General features: G+C 31.9%; 1 protein-coding gene across 1 annotated transcript in view; it reads right to left on the bottom strand.

Annotated features, from left to right (window-relative positions):
• LOC105341532 (ATP-dependent RNA helicase DDX1) overlaps positions 1-19,558 on the bottom strand; it is a 98,824-nt gene that overhangs the window by 44,760 nt on the left and 34,506 nt on the right. Inside the window, exons 19-20 of the mRNA XM_034480004.2 lie at positions 19,072-19,146; positions 1,082-1,193 (exon numbers count right to left, since the gene is read on the bottom strand). Coding sequence (XP_034335895.2) covers positions 1,082-1,193; positions 19,072-19,146 — 187 coding nt within the window. The remainder of the gene's footprint in view (positions 1-1,081; positions 1,194-19,071; positions 19,147-19,558) is intronic.

The raw sequence follows: 19,558 nt of genomic DNA, 5'->3' as shown, positions 1-19,558 counted from the left end.
CAATATTTTTACTTTGGTCCCTTGAAATTTGCTATAGATTTTAAAATGGATTCACTACTAATGCATCATAAATTATCAGGGTTGGCCAAGAAATACCAGAGCTGGGAATTAACAGTGGTAAATGCAGGCATGTCTTGTCCTCCAAATTTACATTCTTTATTTATCCATTTTTATGTGAAAAAACGTAATTTTTTTCCTTTATTTTTTTACTACCCACCAGACCTGAAAACAACTTCTTCTGTGAGCACTTAATTTACTACTTAAAAGACATCAGCTCCAACATTTCATGACAGTGACAAAAAAGGAAGAAGTCATGAATTTCTTGCCACAGAGTAAGAGAAAGAAAAAAATTTTGCAATCAATTGTCTGATTGATATTTTGATACTGCACCAGGAGACAAGATTGCTATCAAAGTCTGTTTTGCCAATTCATTAATTTGGTCAACATCAGCCCTACATGTTAAGGTACTGCACCCCCACTCCCACATTGTGTGACTATTTCAGAGAAACGTCGCTCTGTAATTGCCCTGACTCAGGAAGTAGATAGAAAGTCATGCTTGCCAATAGCCCATTAATACTGATTATTTCATCAACAGTCTTGTTATGCTCTGCATTGACAGCAGCATTTTTACAGATTTCAATGCTTTTTTTTTTTATTTATAATTATATCTGAACTAAAGGTAGCAACTGTTATATCAAGATTAACCAGCTTAACTTTTGTATGATTGACGACATCCCTGTTGTTGGCAGATATGTATATTTGTGTTTACTTGGTTTAAGTATTAACTGCCAGACAAAGCTGACATTTTTTCTTTGATTTGATGTATTGTGTATTGTCATTCAATAATCACAAATAGTTTGTGTATCTCAGCTAGATGCTGCATCTACACTGCATACTTCCCAGCTCTTGTTGAATATTTCCAATGCCAATGAATGATCAATAGACAATCATGAAGGACAAGGCCAATTTCTAATTGCACATTGATAACACTTGATTTGTAGCTCTAAGACACTGTTTCTTCTCTGGTTCTAAAAAAATCTCTCTCTCCTCTCTCTCTCTCTCTCTCTCTCCGTTTCCTTACCTCTTGACAAGTTGTTGGGTGACACCTTGTCATTATAGTGTACTCCATCAGTCTCTACATGGTTCTTGAGTGATTTCCACCTTGTATCAACTTCTGGGTCAACATCACACACCTGCAATCATGGTCAAATGTATATATAGTAAAACTCGTTTAGTACAAACACTGACATTGCGAATTCACGGATATAGCGAAGTCATCTTGGATCCCCAGCTATGTAAATTTAATGAATTTCTTATACGGTTATAACGAATTACGGATATAACGAAGTTATTTCTTAGGTCCCAGTGACTTCGTTATAACCAAGTTTTGCTGTACCAGGGCATAGATAATTTTTCATCCTAAAAATTGAAACTAATCATTTCCTTGTCATTGACTAAAGGGATTAAAATTCTGGAAAAAATAATAAAAGATACATGAACTATAATTTTTCATAACTGCAGTAACAAGAATTATTTGCCCCCATCTTATTTTCGCCTCTTTTGCCCTCATTTTCAATACTCAGCAAATTTCATAACATCTGTTCAACTCAATTCAACAAGCTATAACATTTTTTTTATCTATTGGAAAATACATATTTTATCCCCTAAAGTGCACAAAAAGCTACTTCAGGCAAGTTTACAAAAATTTCTTAAAATTATATTTAAAAAGATTCTTAGCAAATAAAATATAAGAAATTTTTTTTAAGACCATCTAGAGGAAAACCTCAGAGGTCATAGCCATTCTTAGAAATTCTCTTAACTAAGATGTCCTATTAAGTAATAATGCCATAAAAATGTTCAAGCTAGGATTAAAAGTTCTTAAAGATTGAGGTAGTTGTTATCAGTATTAAGCACTTATTCAAAATAAATCATTTTAATGAAATTGATGCTATGTAAAATATGATCAAAATCACGTACATATACGTACATGTGAAACATGCAGATAACAATTTATAACTCGATCAACTAGACACCGATTGTGGTAACTATCTCACAGAGCCCTGCTTTTAATAATGGACATTGGGATGAAAAGCATTTCAGAGAATTTGGCTTTGACTCTAACCTATGACTTAGAAAGTTTCCATTTGATTAAGAACTTTAATTCTAGCTTATTACACACCCCTTATCTACATGCACTGCTTTGGTTTATATGAATCAAAAACAAATTCTGTAAAACTGAATATATTACTAAAACAAACTACAGTAAAACCCACATATAGCGAACACTCATATAATGAATTGACAATTATAGTGAAGTTATTCTTATTCCACTTGGGTTTTAAACATTTTATGAAGCTAACAGGTAAAAAGAATTACCTTTATAACGAAGCAAAATCGCCAATTTAACCCCTGCCACATTATTATTTGCATTTTACTGTAAATGATCAACAACTGACAAATTATGCATGGATATACTGCAAAACCCAAAAAGTAATATATAAGAAACTACTTAACACATATACAAACTTTAATACCCCTAAAGATATTGCCAATGGAAAACTAGAACTGTCCTGTCAGATGAGACTAATACCCCCGCAAGGCTAATTAATTGGGGCAAATGTGAATTTCAAAAATTCTACTAAAATAATTTTATCCTTAAGGTTACTGACACATAAAAATATCATTCTAGAATTGCAAACCCGCTTTTCTGTGGATAAAACCTTAAATATTTTTCTAATCTGGGCCTAAACAGGATGCAATAGTCTTTTCAAAATATTCCTCATATTTTCCTGTAATGCAACTCCATTTCTCAGATAATTGATCCCATAGGACAATAACTTCCTTTGATGACTTTGCTAACTTGAAGAAACTCACAAAACATTATTAGATTCTGCAAACATCCATTATTTAAATTTAAAAGGGAGAATTTAATATAACCAACAATTTTAAAATTGCCAGATAGAACACTACAACCATATCAATGGTTTTGATATTTTTTTTCCGTTAATGCACTACATGGTCACTTCATTTTAATGTATATTTTAAAGTGTTTGGTATTGATTAATTGAAAACTTACTTTTCAACACCATTGTACAATATATAGGATAAAGAAAATGAAAACTCTTATAAAATAAATTAATCTTGTCTTGTCTTAAAAAAACATTGCAGGTGCAAATATTCAGATGGTGAAGAACATGTGTACAAATTTTGAGACTATTCAATGCAGCAGTTAAAAAGTTTATTGGGGGGACAAAATTGTGTCTATAGACAGATGGATGGATGCCAGAGTAACGGACACATGAACAAATGGATGGATAAACGAACAGACAGACTGATCAGTATAGGTCGGCTGCAGAGCAGGCCCTAATAAATATATATTTGTTGGATGATCCAAGCTTTTAAATCAATGTAATAGCTAGAATTCAATTTTGCAACCCTTCTTTGGTTTGCAAAGATCAGCAGTTTTTAATAACAAGATACCAAAATATCTTATGCACAAAACTCTAAAATATAACACTATCATGTTTTATCTTTATAATATACCAGTTAATATATTATATTTAGAAAATGTTTATTTGTTTGCAAAGATATAAGCTGCCAGCATGTTTCTTCTGGGTTCAGCAGTTTACAATAACAGGATGCCTGTTATAAAAATATATGTAAAAACTCATCAGAAAAACACTATCATCATAATACCAATGATAAAATTATCTTTTCTTAGTACCAATCATCATTATCGTTTTCTTAATCATCATTTTATATACATATACTTGATGATAGGTATTTCATAATTATCCTTCATGTTTTTCAAATGAAGAAGTTATAATACAATGCAGTTGTTGATGATCATGCAGGTAAGTAAATTAGAAAGCACAATCATCCTGCCATTCGAACATTGAGAAATAAGTTACCTTTTTTCCTTTCTTTTTTTTTTTGGGGGGGGGGGGATGGAGAAATAAACATGGTCAAATGATCAACAGTATAGCCCAGTTATAAAATTTACTTAAGGATAAAACAAGTGAAAAGCTGTCAATGTGACAGCAAACCAGGTTTTCTTTTATGTGAACTGTATCCATAATCCATGTCAACCCGTAGGAGGAGTTATCCGTACAAAGAGGGTACCCTAAATATGCAATATTTTGCCAAAAAAAGACTAAGTTCAAAAGCTGGTACTTTTTTCATAAATAATCAGAAATCAAAATCCTAGCAATAGGCACACCTCTAATATAAGTACAATTGATCTGCAAAAGAACAACTTCCTATCTTGAGAACTGTAGGAGGAGTTATCCGTACAATGAGGGTACCCTTTTGGCAGCCGCCCGCCCGCCCGCCATTTTCACCATTTTAATAACCAGATTTTTTCCGTTGGAAAACCCGTTTTAAAAAAAAACACGTTGCGAGCCTCTCCTTTATTGCATAAGCAGAGTAAATAAGTAATGGGGTATAACTAATATGCCAACAACTAATTTTATTTATACCCATCAATTTTCCTTTCTTGATATTGTCAGTTTTACAGAGTGTGATCAGATTTTCCAGATTCCACACTGTGGGTTTCCGATTCCGTATCACCACTCTCTGAAACTGATGACGTAGTACACATTAAATAAAGTCTGTACTTTAGTGTGTTTTAAAAAAGTTCGTTTAAAAATAGCTTGGTAAGTTATATAAATAAATGTCATACAATTGATTTTAAAAAGATAGTTTTGTTATCAAAACTTTTAAATGGACAAGGGTATATAATAAATTTATCATTGTAACAGTAACTTGATCCAAAGAGCCAGATGACGTCTCGTTTGATCTGATGATCTGCGCCTGGTAACTCGACCTGATCTGACCCTTTGGATCAAGTTACTGTTATAATAATATATACTAGACTTTGACCCGTGCGTGCACGGGTTGGCATATAACATATGATATCGGACATTTATGGAATAGATACATCAACACGCCGTATTGTTGTCATTTACGTAATCAAGCTTTAAGCGTACAATAATGCTATGAAATTCACTACACTCTGCTTAGTTAGAAAAATCTAACTGAAAAATCTAACTGAAAAATCTCGGGACGGGCCTCCACCACGGTTAAAATGCCTTCGATATGTAAAGCCGTAGCAAAAAATTGCAGAATCGCTCCAAAACGATTTTGGAGAAAATGAATGAAGCTGCATTGTAAATAACAGTCAAATTATTCACAAACAAGAGGCCCATGGGGCCACATCGCTCACCTGAGCAACAATGGGCGTTCAAAAGATATTGTGCCATATGGTCCCTCGGTAGAATAACAAAAAATAAATATTGTCAAGTATTCGAATTTTACACTTATTTTTGCATACACGTAATCTTTGACATTGTACCTTCATGAGATACTATTTTTTACAAGAAAAAGAAAATCCTACGCAAGATATAAAACTAAACATTTGGTAGGTGTACACTGTTAAGTTGTTAACTTCCAATTCCCTATATATATTCGTTCTGCCCCCCCCCCCCCCCCCTTTGTAAAGCGATCAAAATATATGAGAGCATATAGATACATTTTTTTATTGTATTTTTAAAAAAAATATAATAGTTATTGTATTTTATTTAAAAAATACTACATGTATAGATGTGAAGAAGAAAATTGTACCTCAATGTGCTCAATTCCTCAAATTTAAAACATTCAAAAATTTAAGTTGTCTTCTCCATTATAATTAAATTACTGTTATTTACCTCGCGTACAAACCAGAATAATTTCCCGCTGTGATATTTTCTTAGGAATAGCGATAATTACTTATCTCCGCAACAGAAATGTGTTAGAACTATGGAAACTGTTTTAAAGATTTTTTTTTTATTTACTCGTGTTTGAAAAACTATCAAAATTGATGTAAATTTCACATTATTTATTGTATAAAGAGGGGGCCCCAGAGAGTAGGTATATACAGAATATCATTCTTTAATTTTGTTTGTACAAGTATTTAACATACTCTAATTCATATAGAATTTCTAATGTTCAACCAAAATTTCAGCGTCAATCGTAGAATTATAAGCAAGATACAGAGCTCACAGTTCGCCTAAGTTTGAGTCATATTTTGTTCACATGAGTTTATTACATTCAGCTTAGGATTTTTAACTTGGTATTTCCTATTCAGCATTTAAAATGGAAAAAAAGAATGGTCTAAGATTTCAATTCTTTTATTCACTTAAGACCAGTTCACTGGTATTTGAGGTTCAAAATCAGTTTATACAAATGTACATAAACACAGTCCAGGATCACATGTACAGTAGGAGTAATAATGACAAAAAAAGGTTAAGTTTACAATACAATTAGTTGTTAAAGTTGGTTTCTGGAAGAACAGACTATGAAAATTGTCTTAATAAATATTGACAAACTTTTTACTTTTTTAATCTTAAGTTTTTAAGATCTGTGTTCAAACATAGAATTGTGAGCAAATCTCTGTATCTTGCTTTTAATTCGAAGCTTAACACTCAAATATGGTTATTAAATAGAAATTGTAAACAATTAAACACAAGAAACATGCACTATAACAAATAAGGAACACAATTTATTTTTTCGAAATGAATCATATATATACATGTATATACCTACATATTTCCGTCAGCGATATCAAACTCTATTTAAACTGAATAAACTCGAGAAAATGCCGAGCATCTCAACAAAACCTATTGCATTAATCTACCATTACGCAAAAGATACTGCCGAATTACCGATAGAATGAATTGTATTTCAGTACTTTTTTATACGTCAGATTTTGCCTAATTTGCGCAGGTAAACAGTTAACTGTTTGATTTACCGAAGTCTCTGTTTGATTTGATACGTAAAAATCACGAAATACAGACGATAGTTCCCAGGTTACAAAGCATAAATAATGAAAACGGAACGAAAATCAAAACAAGCTAACACCAACGTCATGTGTGAAAACTGTCAATGCATTGAAATATTTAGCCTCAATTTACTTCACAAAATCGGCAACAATATATTTTGCATGTTTCAAAAATTTCCCTTCATACGCAAACTGTTGCACAACAAGCAAATTCATCATAGTCAGATCGACCCTTTTTCGTATAATGTCATGGCTGCTTTATACAAAGAACCTCGTTTTAGAAGTATGGAATACGAGTCTTGGTAAAATGGGTATGCAAACCCGGGCCGTGGCAAAACAAAAGCCGGGGCAGATCGACAATCGTCAATTCCAAATACGCATTATTTTGCACAATATTTACAGCGAATACAAATATACTGGTCCATCAAATATCCTGAAATTATAATGAGATTGGCAGATTAATAACTGCCAATCTTTTCTTTTGCCCAGACCAAGTCTTGCCTACCCATTTTACCGGATGCCGAACGCGAAGCTGAAACACGCCTTTCCTTTATTATTATTTTCGTAATAACTCAGATTTGAAACAGAATTAGCACTTAATTTTTGCAATTTATATTTTCCTTCCCATAAGGATAATTTATGCTAAACTACGTTGAATTTGCCTCGGTAGTTCTTGAGAAGAAGATTTTTTAAAATGCACCCCCCTTTTTCTACAGTTTCAAGGTTTTCTCAGCTTTGAATACAGATCGGACTTTTATTTCTGCAATTTATATTCGCCCTCCCATAAGGATGCTTTGTGCCAAATTTGGTTGAAATTGGATTAGCGGTTTTAGAGAAGAAGTTCAAAATGTAAAAAGTTTACAGACGGACGGACAGACAGACAGACGGACGACGGACAAAAATCTTTCATCTAAAAATTTAATTCATTCTAATGAAGAATTCAACACTTTTCACCAACTTAATTTTTTCCTCGCTTTGAATTTACACACCATGTTGACATTTGGAACTCTCGGGATTTTTCATATTAAATGCACTGAGTTAGAGTTATCTCCAGTATTTCCTTTGGTGAATATATGACAAATTTTCAACGAAAATTTACACGTATTTGTAATATCGTTTCTGAGTTTATCCATACAAATGTGATATTTTGGAAACATTAATTAAAGAGCCTCCCGTGATTTAGCATGAATGTAATGTGCATGCGCAAAATTGTAAAATCCAGAAAATTCAGATGATTTCCGTATTTTTTAAAGGAATTTTCTTTGATTATTAATTAGCAAAGCTCGATTGAGAAAAAATAAAAACAAATTGGTAATCTTCAATTACCAATGATGTTTAAAATATATAGTCAAAAGACAGTACTCATCCAATTTCTCGGTATTAAAGCCCAAAAAATCGAGTCTATTTTTTTAATATAGATGTATAGATTCAAAAACTTTAAAATAAAGAGCAAAAGAATTTCTCTATCATAACATGTGTCTGTGGTTTTTGGTAGTGGCTTAAAATTAGTAAATTTGCTATCCTTCTCAGGCTAACCACCACTTTTTGGTGTCCTGAATCTCAACTACCGATTGTTTAATTTGAAGGACTATTTTTGTGTTGACAAAAGCAGTAGTAAAAATGTAATGAAATCATGCACTTTCTTTAAAATCATTTATAAATGCATTCGAAATTTTGCAAAGACGGAACCCCTAACCAAACATTTAAACATAATGATTGTAGTTCTTCATTCCCAACAAATTTTAGTGGACAATTCATGCACTTTCTTTAAAATCATTTATAAATGCATTCGAAATTTTGCAAAGACGGAACCCCTAACCAAACATTTAAACATAATGATTGTAGTTCTTCATTCCCAACAAATTTTAGTGGACAATTCATCTCCCTCTAGAGGCATTACCCTGAGCACAATTCCACATACAGAGTCACAGTGCTGCCAAGTGGATGAAGAAAATTAATTGTCTAAAAATCTAGGAGATCTTTTTACAAAGCTGCAATCTTTTTGTCATTTTTCTCCGTGCCACTCAACATGACAAAGAGGGCGAGTACATAGACAGCTCTCTATAAATTAAGGGAATCTGATCTCTTTGAAGGATTCTTCCTAGTTCCCGAGAGCTTAGAAGTAATGTAACACCACATCTCAAAAATCCCACAAACCCTAATAGAAATCAATTGCAAAGTCAATTAAATTCATCTCGATGAAATAGGCACAAGAAATGTATAAAACATAAACGAAATGTTACTAAAAGACACAAACAATCTTTTGTGACACTGTTGAAGTGGCTGCAACTTTGCTGTCCTTTATTTATGACGGCAATGAAAGAAAATGATGAAATGCTTTTAACTCTTCCATTTCCCTTAAAGTACATCAAGGACTAAAATATGGTTGTGCCCGGGATTTTTACCCCATTCCATCGACAAGCATCCCTAAGCAAATCGGCCCATGGTTCTTGATCTCATTGAACAAATTGCAAAACAGTATTCCTACCCTTTTAATCAAGGTTATAATTATTTTCAAGGCTTATAACAAAAACTTAAATCACATTAATGTACAAAATAGAAGAGATAATAAAAAGGTTAAGGCTATTACATGGAGGGCTCTTAAAAGTCTCTGCATGATGTCCTTCTGGAATTAACTGCAATGAATATACAAGATTAGGTTCAGCCAATTCACTTCCATCACTTTTTGAAAAATTAAACTGTAAAGAGCATTCCTAAATGCTTACAAAAACGTAACACTTGTTTGTTCCTCATCAAAGATTTTAATGTTCGGAAACATACCCTTTAAGATTTGCTTGATTATTAAAGATCAACTTGAAGCATCCTCTTTGAAATCAATGATTTTTAAGTGGTTCGCTTTATGTCATTTAACCAAAACTATTAAACAACCAGATGCTACCTATGTTGTATCAAAGTATTGATAGTACTAAGAGTCCACCTTCATTTAATTTGTACATTTAATTAAATGACACATTTTTAGTGTAAATTCACATTTTTATTTATGATCTTAACATAGTGATAGTTCTTTAATTGTAATACTTTACTGAGTTTTGATTTAGAGTGGAGTAAAAGAAAGACACTTTATTATGATAATAAATAACTGATCAGTTTTTTGGTTTTTCTAAAATCCTTTTCAAGTAGTATTGGGGTATTGTGTCATACAAGGAAATCATCTTCTGGTTCTGAATGCATCAAAGATTTGCAATTAAAGTATTTTCTGAAATGAAAATATGCATACATATTCAAATTTCATGCCAAGTTTCCTAATTTGTAATGATTTTCAAAACAAACATATCAAACAGACTAAAGCCCCTCCAAAATTTCTATGACATACAAATGTGTTGTTAAAATTGAGAGCGATTCTCATCCTATTTCTTTTTTTTTAATTGAACAATGAATAATAATTAGCTTTTAAGCTTTAAGATGCAGGTACTGTAAATTGCTAATTAAACAGGAGGAATTAATATTCCCATGAAATTGCAAAAACCCCACTTATATTAATTCCTCTGACAATTGAAAAGTTTGGCACTAGTGGTTTTAAATTATCTAGAATTGATACAAAATGGTAAAGAATCATGGTATTCATGTAAAATAAAGAATCTACATGAGCATCGCATCAAAATAATAGTGCTGAACAACTAACAGACAGTTGGACAAAATGATTACTACAGAGTTAATACAACGCATGATCAAATGTTATCAATTTTTAGCTTTCAGCCTCCATTTTCCATGATGCAAACATAACAAAGCCCTGCTACCAAAAAATCACGATGAAATCATCTTCTCCACTGGAGAATTTGGAAATGATTCAAGAGATATTAGCCTTTCTCTAACCCTGTCCATGCCATTAATATGCAATATACAGCAATAACGTAGGCTTGTTACTGAAAACTGGAAGAAATTAATGACGTGTCCATGAAGGGAATCTGTAATTCCATGAAATAAGGTCCCCAGCACTGGATAATGCATAAGATGAAGCCTGTGACTCTCAGATGCAAAAACGTACATCATTTAGAAAACACTTTAATTGGAAACACAATTATCTGCATACTTGTGGATTTTTTTCTAGAATCTTGATACTGTACCATCATGAAATGCATGACTTTGATAAAGACAGTTTTCCCTAACATTTTGAGCTTTTTAAAGTTATTATTTACTGAGCAACACCTAAGCTTTGTTTTGAACAAAATCATTTAAAAACATTTGATTTTTCAATGAGACTGGCTGAAATGAATTGAACACAGTACATCATAAACCACACAAAACAATCAAATGACATCAAACAAGAAACAGTCCAATGTTAGAAGTTGGATGCAATCAAGAAATTTTCATCTCCGATCTAAAAGAAGGAGTCTTCCATAGTGTTCTGTTTCCTATCAGTGTTAGTACCAAGTACCCACTCAGGGGAAATTTTCTGACACTGAATCTTTAGTTTTTACTAATAAAGGCACCCCTACACTCTAATCCAGTGTTCTTTCTTTGTTATCAACTCTAGACTAGTAGAATTAAAAGATTCCTAGATTTTGATAAAAAAAATAGTTAGATATTCTCAACTGCATGCAATATTTCATTCCCCATAACTTCAAATCATGGAACCCTCCAAAATTTGTTTAGGACATATTATTTTACATAAAATCTGAAAGCCAGAACAATGCACCCCACTTGATGTTTACATAGTGGTGCATGTAATAATTTTGTGATAATGAAAGCATCCTCTTGAATGAAGGAATCAATACTCCAACATCTGACTAATACGTAGTTACTTAAAATGTCTTATGAAAAATAGACTTGTATGACTTATTTCAAATATACTCATTTAAATGCAGATATCTTAATTAAACACCATCATCAACAGCAGGTCATCATTGCCTTAAATTACACATACCATTTTTTCATAACCATTAAAACATTCATCATATTGAACAAAGAAAAATTGTAGGTACGAATGAGAAATCTTCTTTAGATGCAGAGTGCTTTGAAAGGGTCCTATCCCCTTTCCCCATTTATAGGTCAATGACCATTTGGTACTCTGCAGAAATGTTAACTGTTCACATTTGTACTATTATCATAACATTATTGCCTTAAATGAAGGGGAAAATGCCCATTTAACAGGAGTCTATTTAATGGTTTTTTAATAGTTCTATTCTGACATATGAAAATTCATTAATATCATTCATCAATTACTGTTGATATAAAGGTAACAAATAACAACTCTATTTTTCTTTCATTGTTGTATAATTAAGACCATAAATTATACATTTCAGTAAAAACCATGCTATAGTTCAGCAATACCATTATTGTAATTTTTTTGTAGCTTTCCCTTTTATTTTTTTCATGAAACAAAACACCATTGCTGTTAACAAACCCATTATGTCGGACTAGATGTCTTTGATATTTGATCTGGAGCACATTTAACAATGAAAAAATATGTCACACATACATAGTTTTTCATCACATAAAGTAATGGTGAAAAGCAAGTTGTTTACACAAATCTGAAAATTAAACAAATATTGAAATTTACTACTGGGTATTGGTTTGGGGGTTTTTTTTTCCAAATAAATAAACATCTCCCTCCCCCTAGGTTTGTAATACATGGCAAATTAAAAAGTTAAAAGGTATTATAAAAGTATTATGTTAGCTAACCTTAAAATTCATATCAGTGTATTCTGGTTTAGCCAAAGATTTTTATTAATATTTGCTCCTGAAAATTTGAAAAATAGTTTTGGAAAGGGTTCAGCTTTGTTTTATGTCATCTATTTATGGTACAAGTCCTTATCTCAAAGGATTCTTATGAACATATAATTACTTGGATAACATTTTTCAAATAATAAAAGACCTTGAGATTGAAAATATGTTTAGGTCAAAAGTTTTCCTAAATTTCATTCTTCTTTATATTATCTATCTATATTTCAAGCTTGAAGTTTTCCAGTAACAGGAATTTCAAGTAACCTTCTGGACAAAATTTAGGATTTTTTTCTTAACTTGACCTTGAGATAAGAAAAGGGTCATGGTCACAAATTTAACAACAGTACATCTCAGTGTATTTTTAACATTATTCTTTGTTTTAAGTTTGAAGTTCTTCTGTCAAAGCACTATTCAAGAAATGACCTATGTCTTTTTCTTATTTGACCTTAAAACTAAACTATTAGGTAAAGATCAAAAATGCTGATTGAATTCAGTGCTACCCTGTAGGTTATAAACCATCTATCTATGGTACAAGTTTAAAGTTTGTATGACTAAGGAACCACATGTTATGGTCTAAACAATATATTTTAAAAAAAACCACTTGACCTTGAAAGACAAAATAGGTAAAGGTCAAATATTTTGGTAGAATTTAGCTACATTATAATCTTAATATCATCTATCTAATATGGTATAATTTTAAAGGCTGTTTGATAAAGAAATCTAATGTTGTGGCCAAGACAAATTTTTTCATAAGATGATTGACAATGAGATACAAAACAGATACTTGTAAAATAACATTTTAATATATACACATGCACTTTATATGATTTAACATTTAATTGTGGGAAATATTTAATGATCAATTGAAACTTAGTGGTGGACTGACATCAGATTTCAAAATATAGTTATTGGGACTTCCATATATGGCTCTTATTACTTATGTCACCATCTAAAATAGGACTGTTCTGTCTTAATAATCTTATCATTTATAAAAAGTCAATGGAATGGGGTAAAAATCCCGGGCACAACCATATTTTAGTCCTTGATGTACTCTAGGGGAAATGGAAGAGTTAAAAGCATTTTATCATTTTCTTTCATAGCCATCATAAATAAAGGACAGCAAAGTTGCAGCCACTTCAACAGTGTCACAAAAGATTGTTTGTGTCTTTTAGTAACATTTCGTTTATGTTTTATACATTTCTTGTGCCTATTTCGTGGAGATGAATTTAATTGACTTTGCAATTGATTTCTATTAGGGTTTGTGGGATTTTTGAGATGTGGTGTTACATTCAAAGGACTACTTAACTTGATCAAATTCCTGCCATTCTTTGCTAGCTCCTATTCAGTACATTCTAACATGCCCTTGTCATCTATGATAACCTTAGTTACATCCTCAGAGCAATGCCCCTTTACATTAGGAATCAGCCATAACAGCTTCTCTTAATCTATAATTCATGATTTTACCACTGAGGTAAAGGGTCAGGGGTTCAAATCATGGCCAAGTATGTAGAGGAATGGCTTAGAGGGAGTAGAAATCATTTATATTCGTAGGGGTCAATGTTCATGAGTAGCCAAAATTTTCCTGGTTCTTGGGGATGTAATTTCCTCGATAGCAAGTTCTACTTTGTATATAGATACAAAACAAATGCTTGTACATATGTTCCTGGGGATGTCAATTCATGTGCAATTGATATTAGAGATAACTAAGTTGTAAAATGAGCTATAAAGAATTATAAAAATGAAAGGTCACTGTGACTTTGATATGAGGATATGATGATCTAAGGATGCTTACATAGCAAAATAACAAACGTAGCATTATATTTCTTGAGAGGAAGATTTTTAAACATTTTTATGAACTGCTATGTTAAACTTTGAACCCCTTCTTTGGCCCCAGTATTGGTCCAGGGGTCACAATTAAGAATCTACACAAGCTATCTTAGGATGTTTGCATAGTATGATCTCACAAATTGTACAATTGTAGTTCTTGAGAAGAAGATTTTTAAACACTTTCCATGTATATTTCTATGTTAAACTTTGAGCCCCTGTTAGGGCCCCAGTAGTAGTCTGGGGTCACGGTTTTAACAATTTAGAATCTACACAATTTGAGGATGCCTGCATACTTGTAACATTGTAGTTCTGAAAAGAAGATTTTAAAACATTTTCCTTATATTTTTCGATGTTAAACTTTAAACCCCTTTTGAGGCCTCGGTATTAGTCTTGGAGTCACAATTTTAATAATTTATATACAATCTTTGTTGTAAATATTGGCATTTCTGGTACAGTGGTTCTTCAGATTTTTTTTAATACACACCCCATATTCAATGTTTCATATTTATATCTCTTCTAAAACGGGTTTCACCTTTATTTCAACAATTTTAAAAAATTCCCATCACATAAGAATACCCTGTACCAAGTTTAGTGAAAGAACTGTATATGATATGAGTTAAATTTTGCCCCAATAATTTGCAATTTTTTTAAGTGTTTCAGGTACAATAAAATGTTTTGTTATACTTTCATGTTAAATACTGAAATCTGATTGGTTAAGACGCAGTTAATAATATTTACTATTACCCTCAGCGTTAGCAACGCACTTGGCAACGGGTAACATTAAAAAATGTTACATGCGCGAAAATTATGCGCGTACGGTTCGCTGTAGAATTCACGCTATTCCTATATAAAAGCAGTAAAATTTTCTTAAAAATTTTAAAAAAGACATTCAGTATAACAAAATAAATAGTGCCTGTTTGGGAGGATAACAGTTGAAATTGACACCCCTCGAAAACCATTGTCAACCTCCGCTTCGCGTCGGTTGACAATGGTTTTCTCGGGGTGTCAATTTCAACTGTTACCCTCCCAAACAGGCACTATTTATATAATGTTATATTTTAGAAGAGTTGATGTTATATATTTTTTTCACCTATTTATTTGATTTATTTGCATTCACTGGCAGTATATGACGTCAGAAGTGACGCTATTGCTATAATTCAATCAAAATCAGTCAAAAATTGACATTTTTCTTATCTTTTTATGAATGGGAAATATAGAGCACATGCTTGAACAAGGAAAAAATTTTTGTCACTTATTTTATTTGTGTAAATTTAGTATGCTCTTTTGAGTGCAGATTTGAAGCAAAAACTTGACAAATTAAAAACCTGATACAGTAAAACATGGTTATAACGAATACACTTATAATGAATTGACACTTACAGAGAAGTGATTTGTAAACTTAACAGATAAAACAAACTACGCTTACAATGAAATAAAATTACTCGTCCCTCTCACTTTACTGTAACAACAAAAGAAAATAAATAGACTTCCTCAAAGTAATTGCAAATAAAACATCTTTTGGTTTAATTACAGAAATCAAGAAAGAATCTAAGAATGTTCTGTTCTTCATGTTGATCAAGGGCAGACTTGTGGTCATTCATCTAAATTTGTGGTGAATGATCTAAACATTATTAGTATCAGCTGAAAATCTATAAACAAAGTACACTTTGATGTAGCTTGTGTTACTGATGTCAGACCTGCCAGTACCAGAGACAAATGCTTTTATAATTAAGTACAACCAATTAAAACAGAAATAATTTCAGCTATATTTAATCTACATCTGTCCATATATGGTAAAATCAATAGAAAGATTATGGATTTCTTGCACAACTACAGAAATTCTTCAAGTAAATGTCTACAGAGTCTGTTCAGAAATACTCAGTCTGACAAACATCAGATCCACAACGTTTTGAAGATTTAAAGAAATTCAGAACTGGGCCACTAGAAATTCATGCCATGATGACCAATTAAATTAAATCATTTGTAAATAATTTGACTGATCAACAATTATGTACTTCCGGCTTCTTCTATAATTATCAAATAAATAAATTTTTGAGGAGAAAAATGAGCAAGCACTAATGAAAAAGGATTTCTTTTCTTATAGCACTTACATATAGAGATGAAAACAGAAAAATACCAATGATACAAAGAAAACACTGCATAGCAAGCGTACAAATTAACCTTTCATGGTAAAAGAAGAATGACTTAGTCTAAAAGAGGAAGTATTGTGTGCAGTGTTTTTGATTATGAAGATTATATAGTGAAGTTATGAGAATACAGTCCCTAATGACTTATCTTCAAAATAATGATAATGAAGCAGCAAATCACCAATTGTCAGACAAAACATTCTAGTACAAGTATAAACACATTGATCCACACAAATGTAACAAGATTTGATAGAAATTATAATATCATTTGTATTCTGTAATACTAAATATTCATTTGACACACCATGACTTTCACAAATTTGAGGACTAGCTGATCTGTAAAATTTTTATGAAGCTATTTAACTTTTACACCAGGTAGAATAAAAACAATTCCTCATGGTCCATACCAAATGTGTCATGACAGCCTCCCCTGGGACAAAGCTCAGGATGGTTAAATTTGACCATTGTACATTTTAACAGTAGTTTTGTACAAAAGATTTCACCTTTACCATAAGTTTGGAACTTTCAGTGTTCTATTACGAAACCAGGTCCAAAGGTTATAAAACTTCCTCGAGAGCAGACTTGAATAATCCATCATGGAAAATCTTTATGGTTCAAAATTAATACATTATACTCAACATTTCTATGCTTGCCAACAAAAAGGAGAATATAAATATTTTATAGGATTAGAGGATTTCTCCAAATCCAGATTGCAGTATAATGCAGGCATGCATAATATATAACCTATCATACTTTTTATCACTTCAGAAACCAAAGAGTTTCTCTGCTGATTTTCTGAGAATACTCAAGAGAAAAATGCAGCAGTGGATGAACTCTAAAAACTTTGTCATTGGTTTTAGAGATGTATTCAGGGAACATGCAGATAAAGCTAAAATAGAAGTATGAACTAGAACTGTCCTAATGGGACTAATACCCCCGCAAGCTAATTTTAAATGGGACAAATAATTGGATTAAATAATAAAGGTTTGAAACACATACAAATAAAAAAAATTCTAGAATTGTAAAAAAAAAAAATTAGTTCACAAAGAAAATTAAAATCAAAATTGTCAGAATTTCACTGTTAATTCATATGTATAACAGTAATACATTTACAAATTTATGTATCTGATATTTTTTTTTATTTTTTTAAAGAAAAACCAACAAAATGACAATAACCCCTCCCTTTGCAGTAATTGGAAATACTGGTAGCCAAGCAATGCTCTTCTGTTGATAACTTTGGATATCTTTCTTATAAGAGTCTTGACAGATGCAATTAGTTGTTTCAAATTTTCCTCACTTTCTCCTATGTTACAATGGAACTCCATATCAGAAAATTGATCCCATAGGACTATGATTTTCTTTGATGAGCTTGTTAAATTTAATAAACTTCCAAATCATCACCATAATTACCATACTATTTAAAATATGTAAAAAAGAAAACTTAATATTACAAACAATTTTAAAATTAATAGTTAATTCTTTATTAATAATGATATCATTTATTTCCTTATAATGATAGAAACTTTCGGTTTTCATGAAACAGTTTTAAAATAGCCCCAAAACCAACGCCTATTTTACAAATTATCAATTTTCCCTAAACACATGCTGAGCCATCTAAACCATGGCTCAGATAATGATCCCACTGGGACAAATGAATTCAGCCACACTTGTCTTTGATGTTCTTATTAGCTCCTAAGAATTTATCATTGACAAACAAAAATTTTGCATTGTCAGTTGATAGAATACTTATAAAAAATAAATTTAGTTAAGACATAAAGACAAACAAGATGCCCATGGGCCACATCCCTCACCTGAGCAACAATAGGCATGATAAAATCAGCTTCATGGAGTCATACTACAAAATATCTGGACAAAGTGGTATAATACCTGTAGATCCTGTATTGAAAAAAAATCAGTTTCCCCCTGAATATTCTTATATTTATAATCAAGTCTCTTTTCTAACCTGATGATTTTATCTTCATATCACATTCAGGATTGCAGTTCTCAAAAGACCCTAAACAATTGTTTATATACAGGATATTAACCTACATCAAACTCTGAACCCCTTGTGAGGCCCAATAATTGTCAAGGGGCCAAAGTTTTAACAATTTTAAAGAATCGGAAATATGTAAAAATGCTTGCATATAAGTAAAAGCAAAAAGAGAAAAACATTTTTGAAAAATTCTCCAAAATTTTCAATAATTCCTAATTATCTCCCCTTGTAAAAGGGCGCGGTCTTTACTTTTCACAACTTTGAATCATCTTAGTCTAAAGATGCTTTGTGCCAAGTTTGGTTGAAATTGGCCTAGTGGTTCTTGAGAAGATGTTGAAAATGTGAAAAGTTTACAGACAGACAGACGGACAGGGTGAAACCAATATATCCCCCTAAACTTTGTTTGCGGGGGTATAAAAAGGTTATTATATCTTTGTGGTCATGCTCCCATGCTCACCAATGCTGTGCCCAAATATAACAAAGAGGAAAGTTTTCAATGTAATTTTTTCGATACCAACACCTCCCCTCCTAATAAAACCCAAACATAACTGCTCCACAATGGGGTTATGCATTTACAAGAATCTAATCTTGAATAATCTTACCACATGGTGAACTGTTTCTGGCACAGCATCCTGTCCCTTCAGGTCAATCCAAGTGGGGAAATACATTAACCTCTCCTGAAATCAAAAAACCAAACTCTCAATGGTTAAGTTCCAACATGCTAATTTCGAAAAAGACCATTTTGTACTAAGGCAAGTTTTGTCTCAAGGTTAAGAGAAAAAAATATTTTGTTTGCATTTTTTAATGTTTTCCTATCGCATACCATGATACATGAATGATAAAAATATGGTTCGTGGTAACCTGTCCATTACCTATGGGCACTCTGTGTGAATCTTAATCCCCCTTGCCCAAAGGGAGAAAAATTATGATCTGGACAAGAATTTCTCTCTGAGAGAATTTTGGACCTTGACCTTCAATCATAAAGTTTGTTCAAGGTTTAAAATTTCATAAATAGTTTGCAATGCAAAAGCAATGGTTTCATGCCTTTTTTTTTAATCACAAATTTATGTCAACAATGTAAGTCAATGT

This window comes from Magallana gigas, chromosome 3 (genome assembly GCF_963853765.1).
Source record: "Magallana gigas chromosome 3, xbMagGiga1.1, whole genome shotgun sequence".
NCBI classification, from domain to species: Eukaryota; Metazoa; Mollusca; class Bivalvia; order Ostreida; family Ostreidae; genus Magallana; species Magallana gigas.
This window is presented reverse-complemented; position numbering and strand designations above follow the sequence as displayed.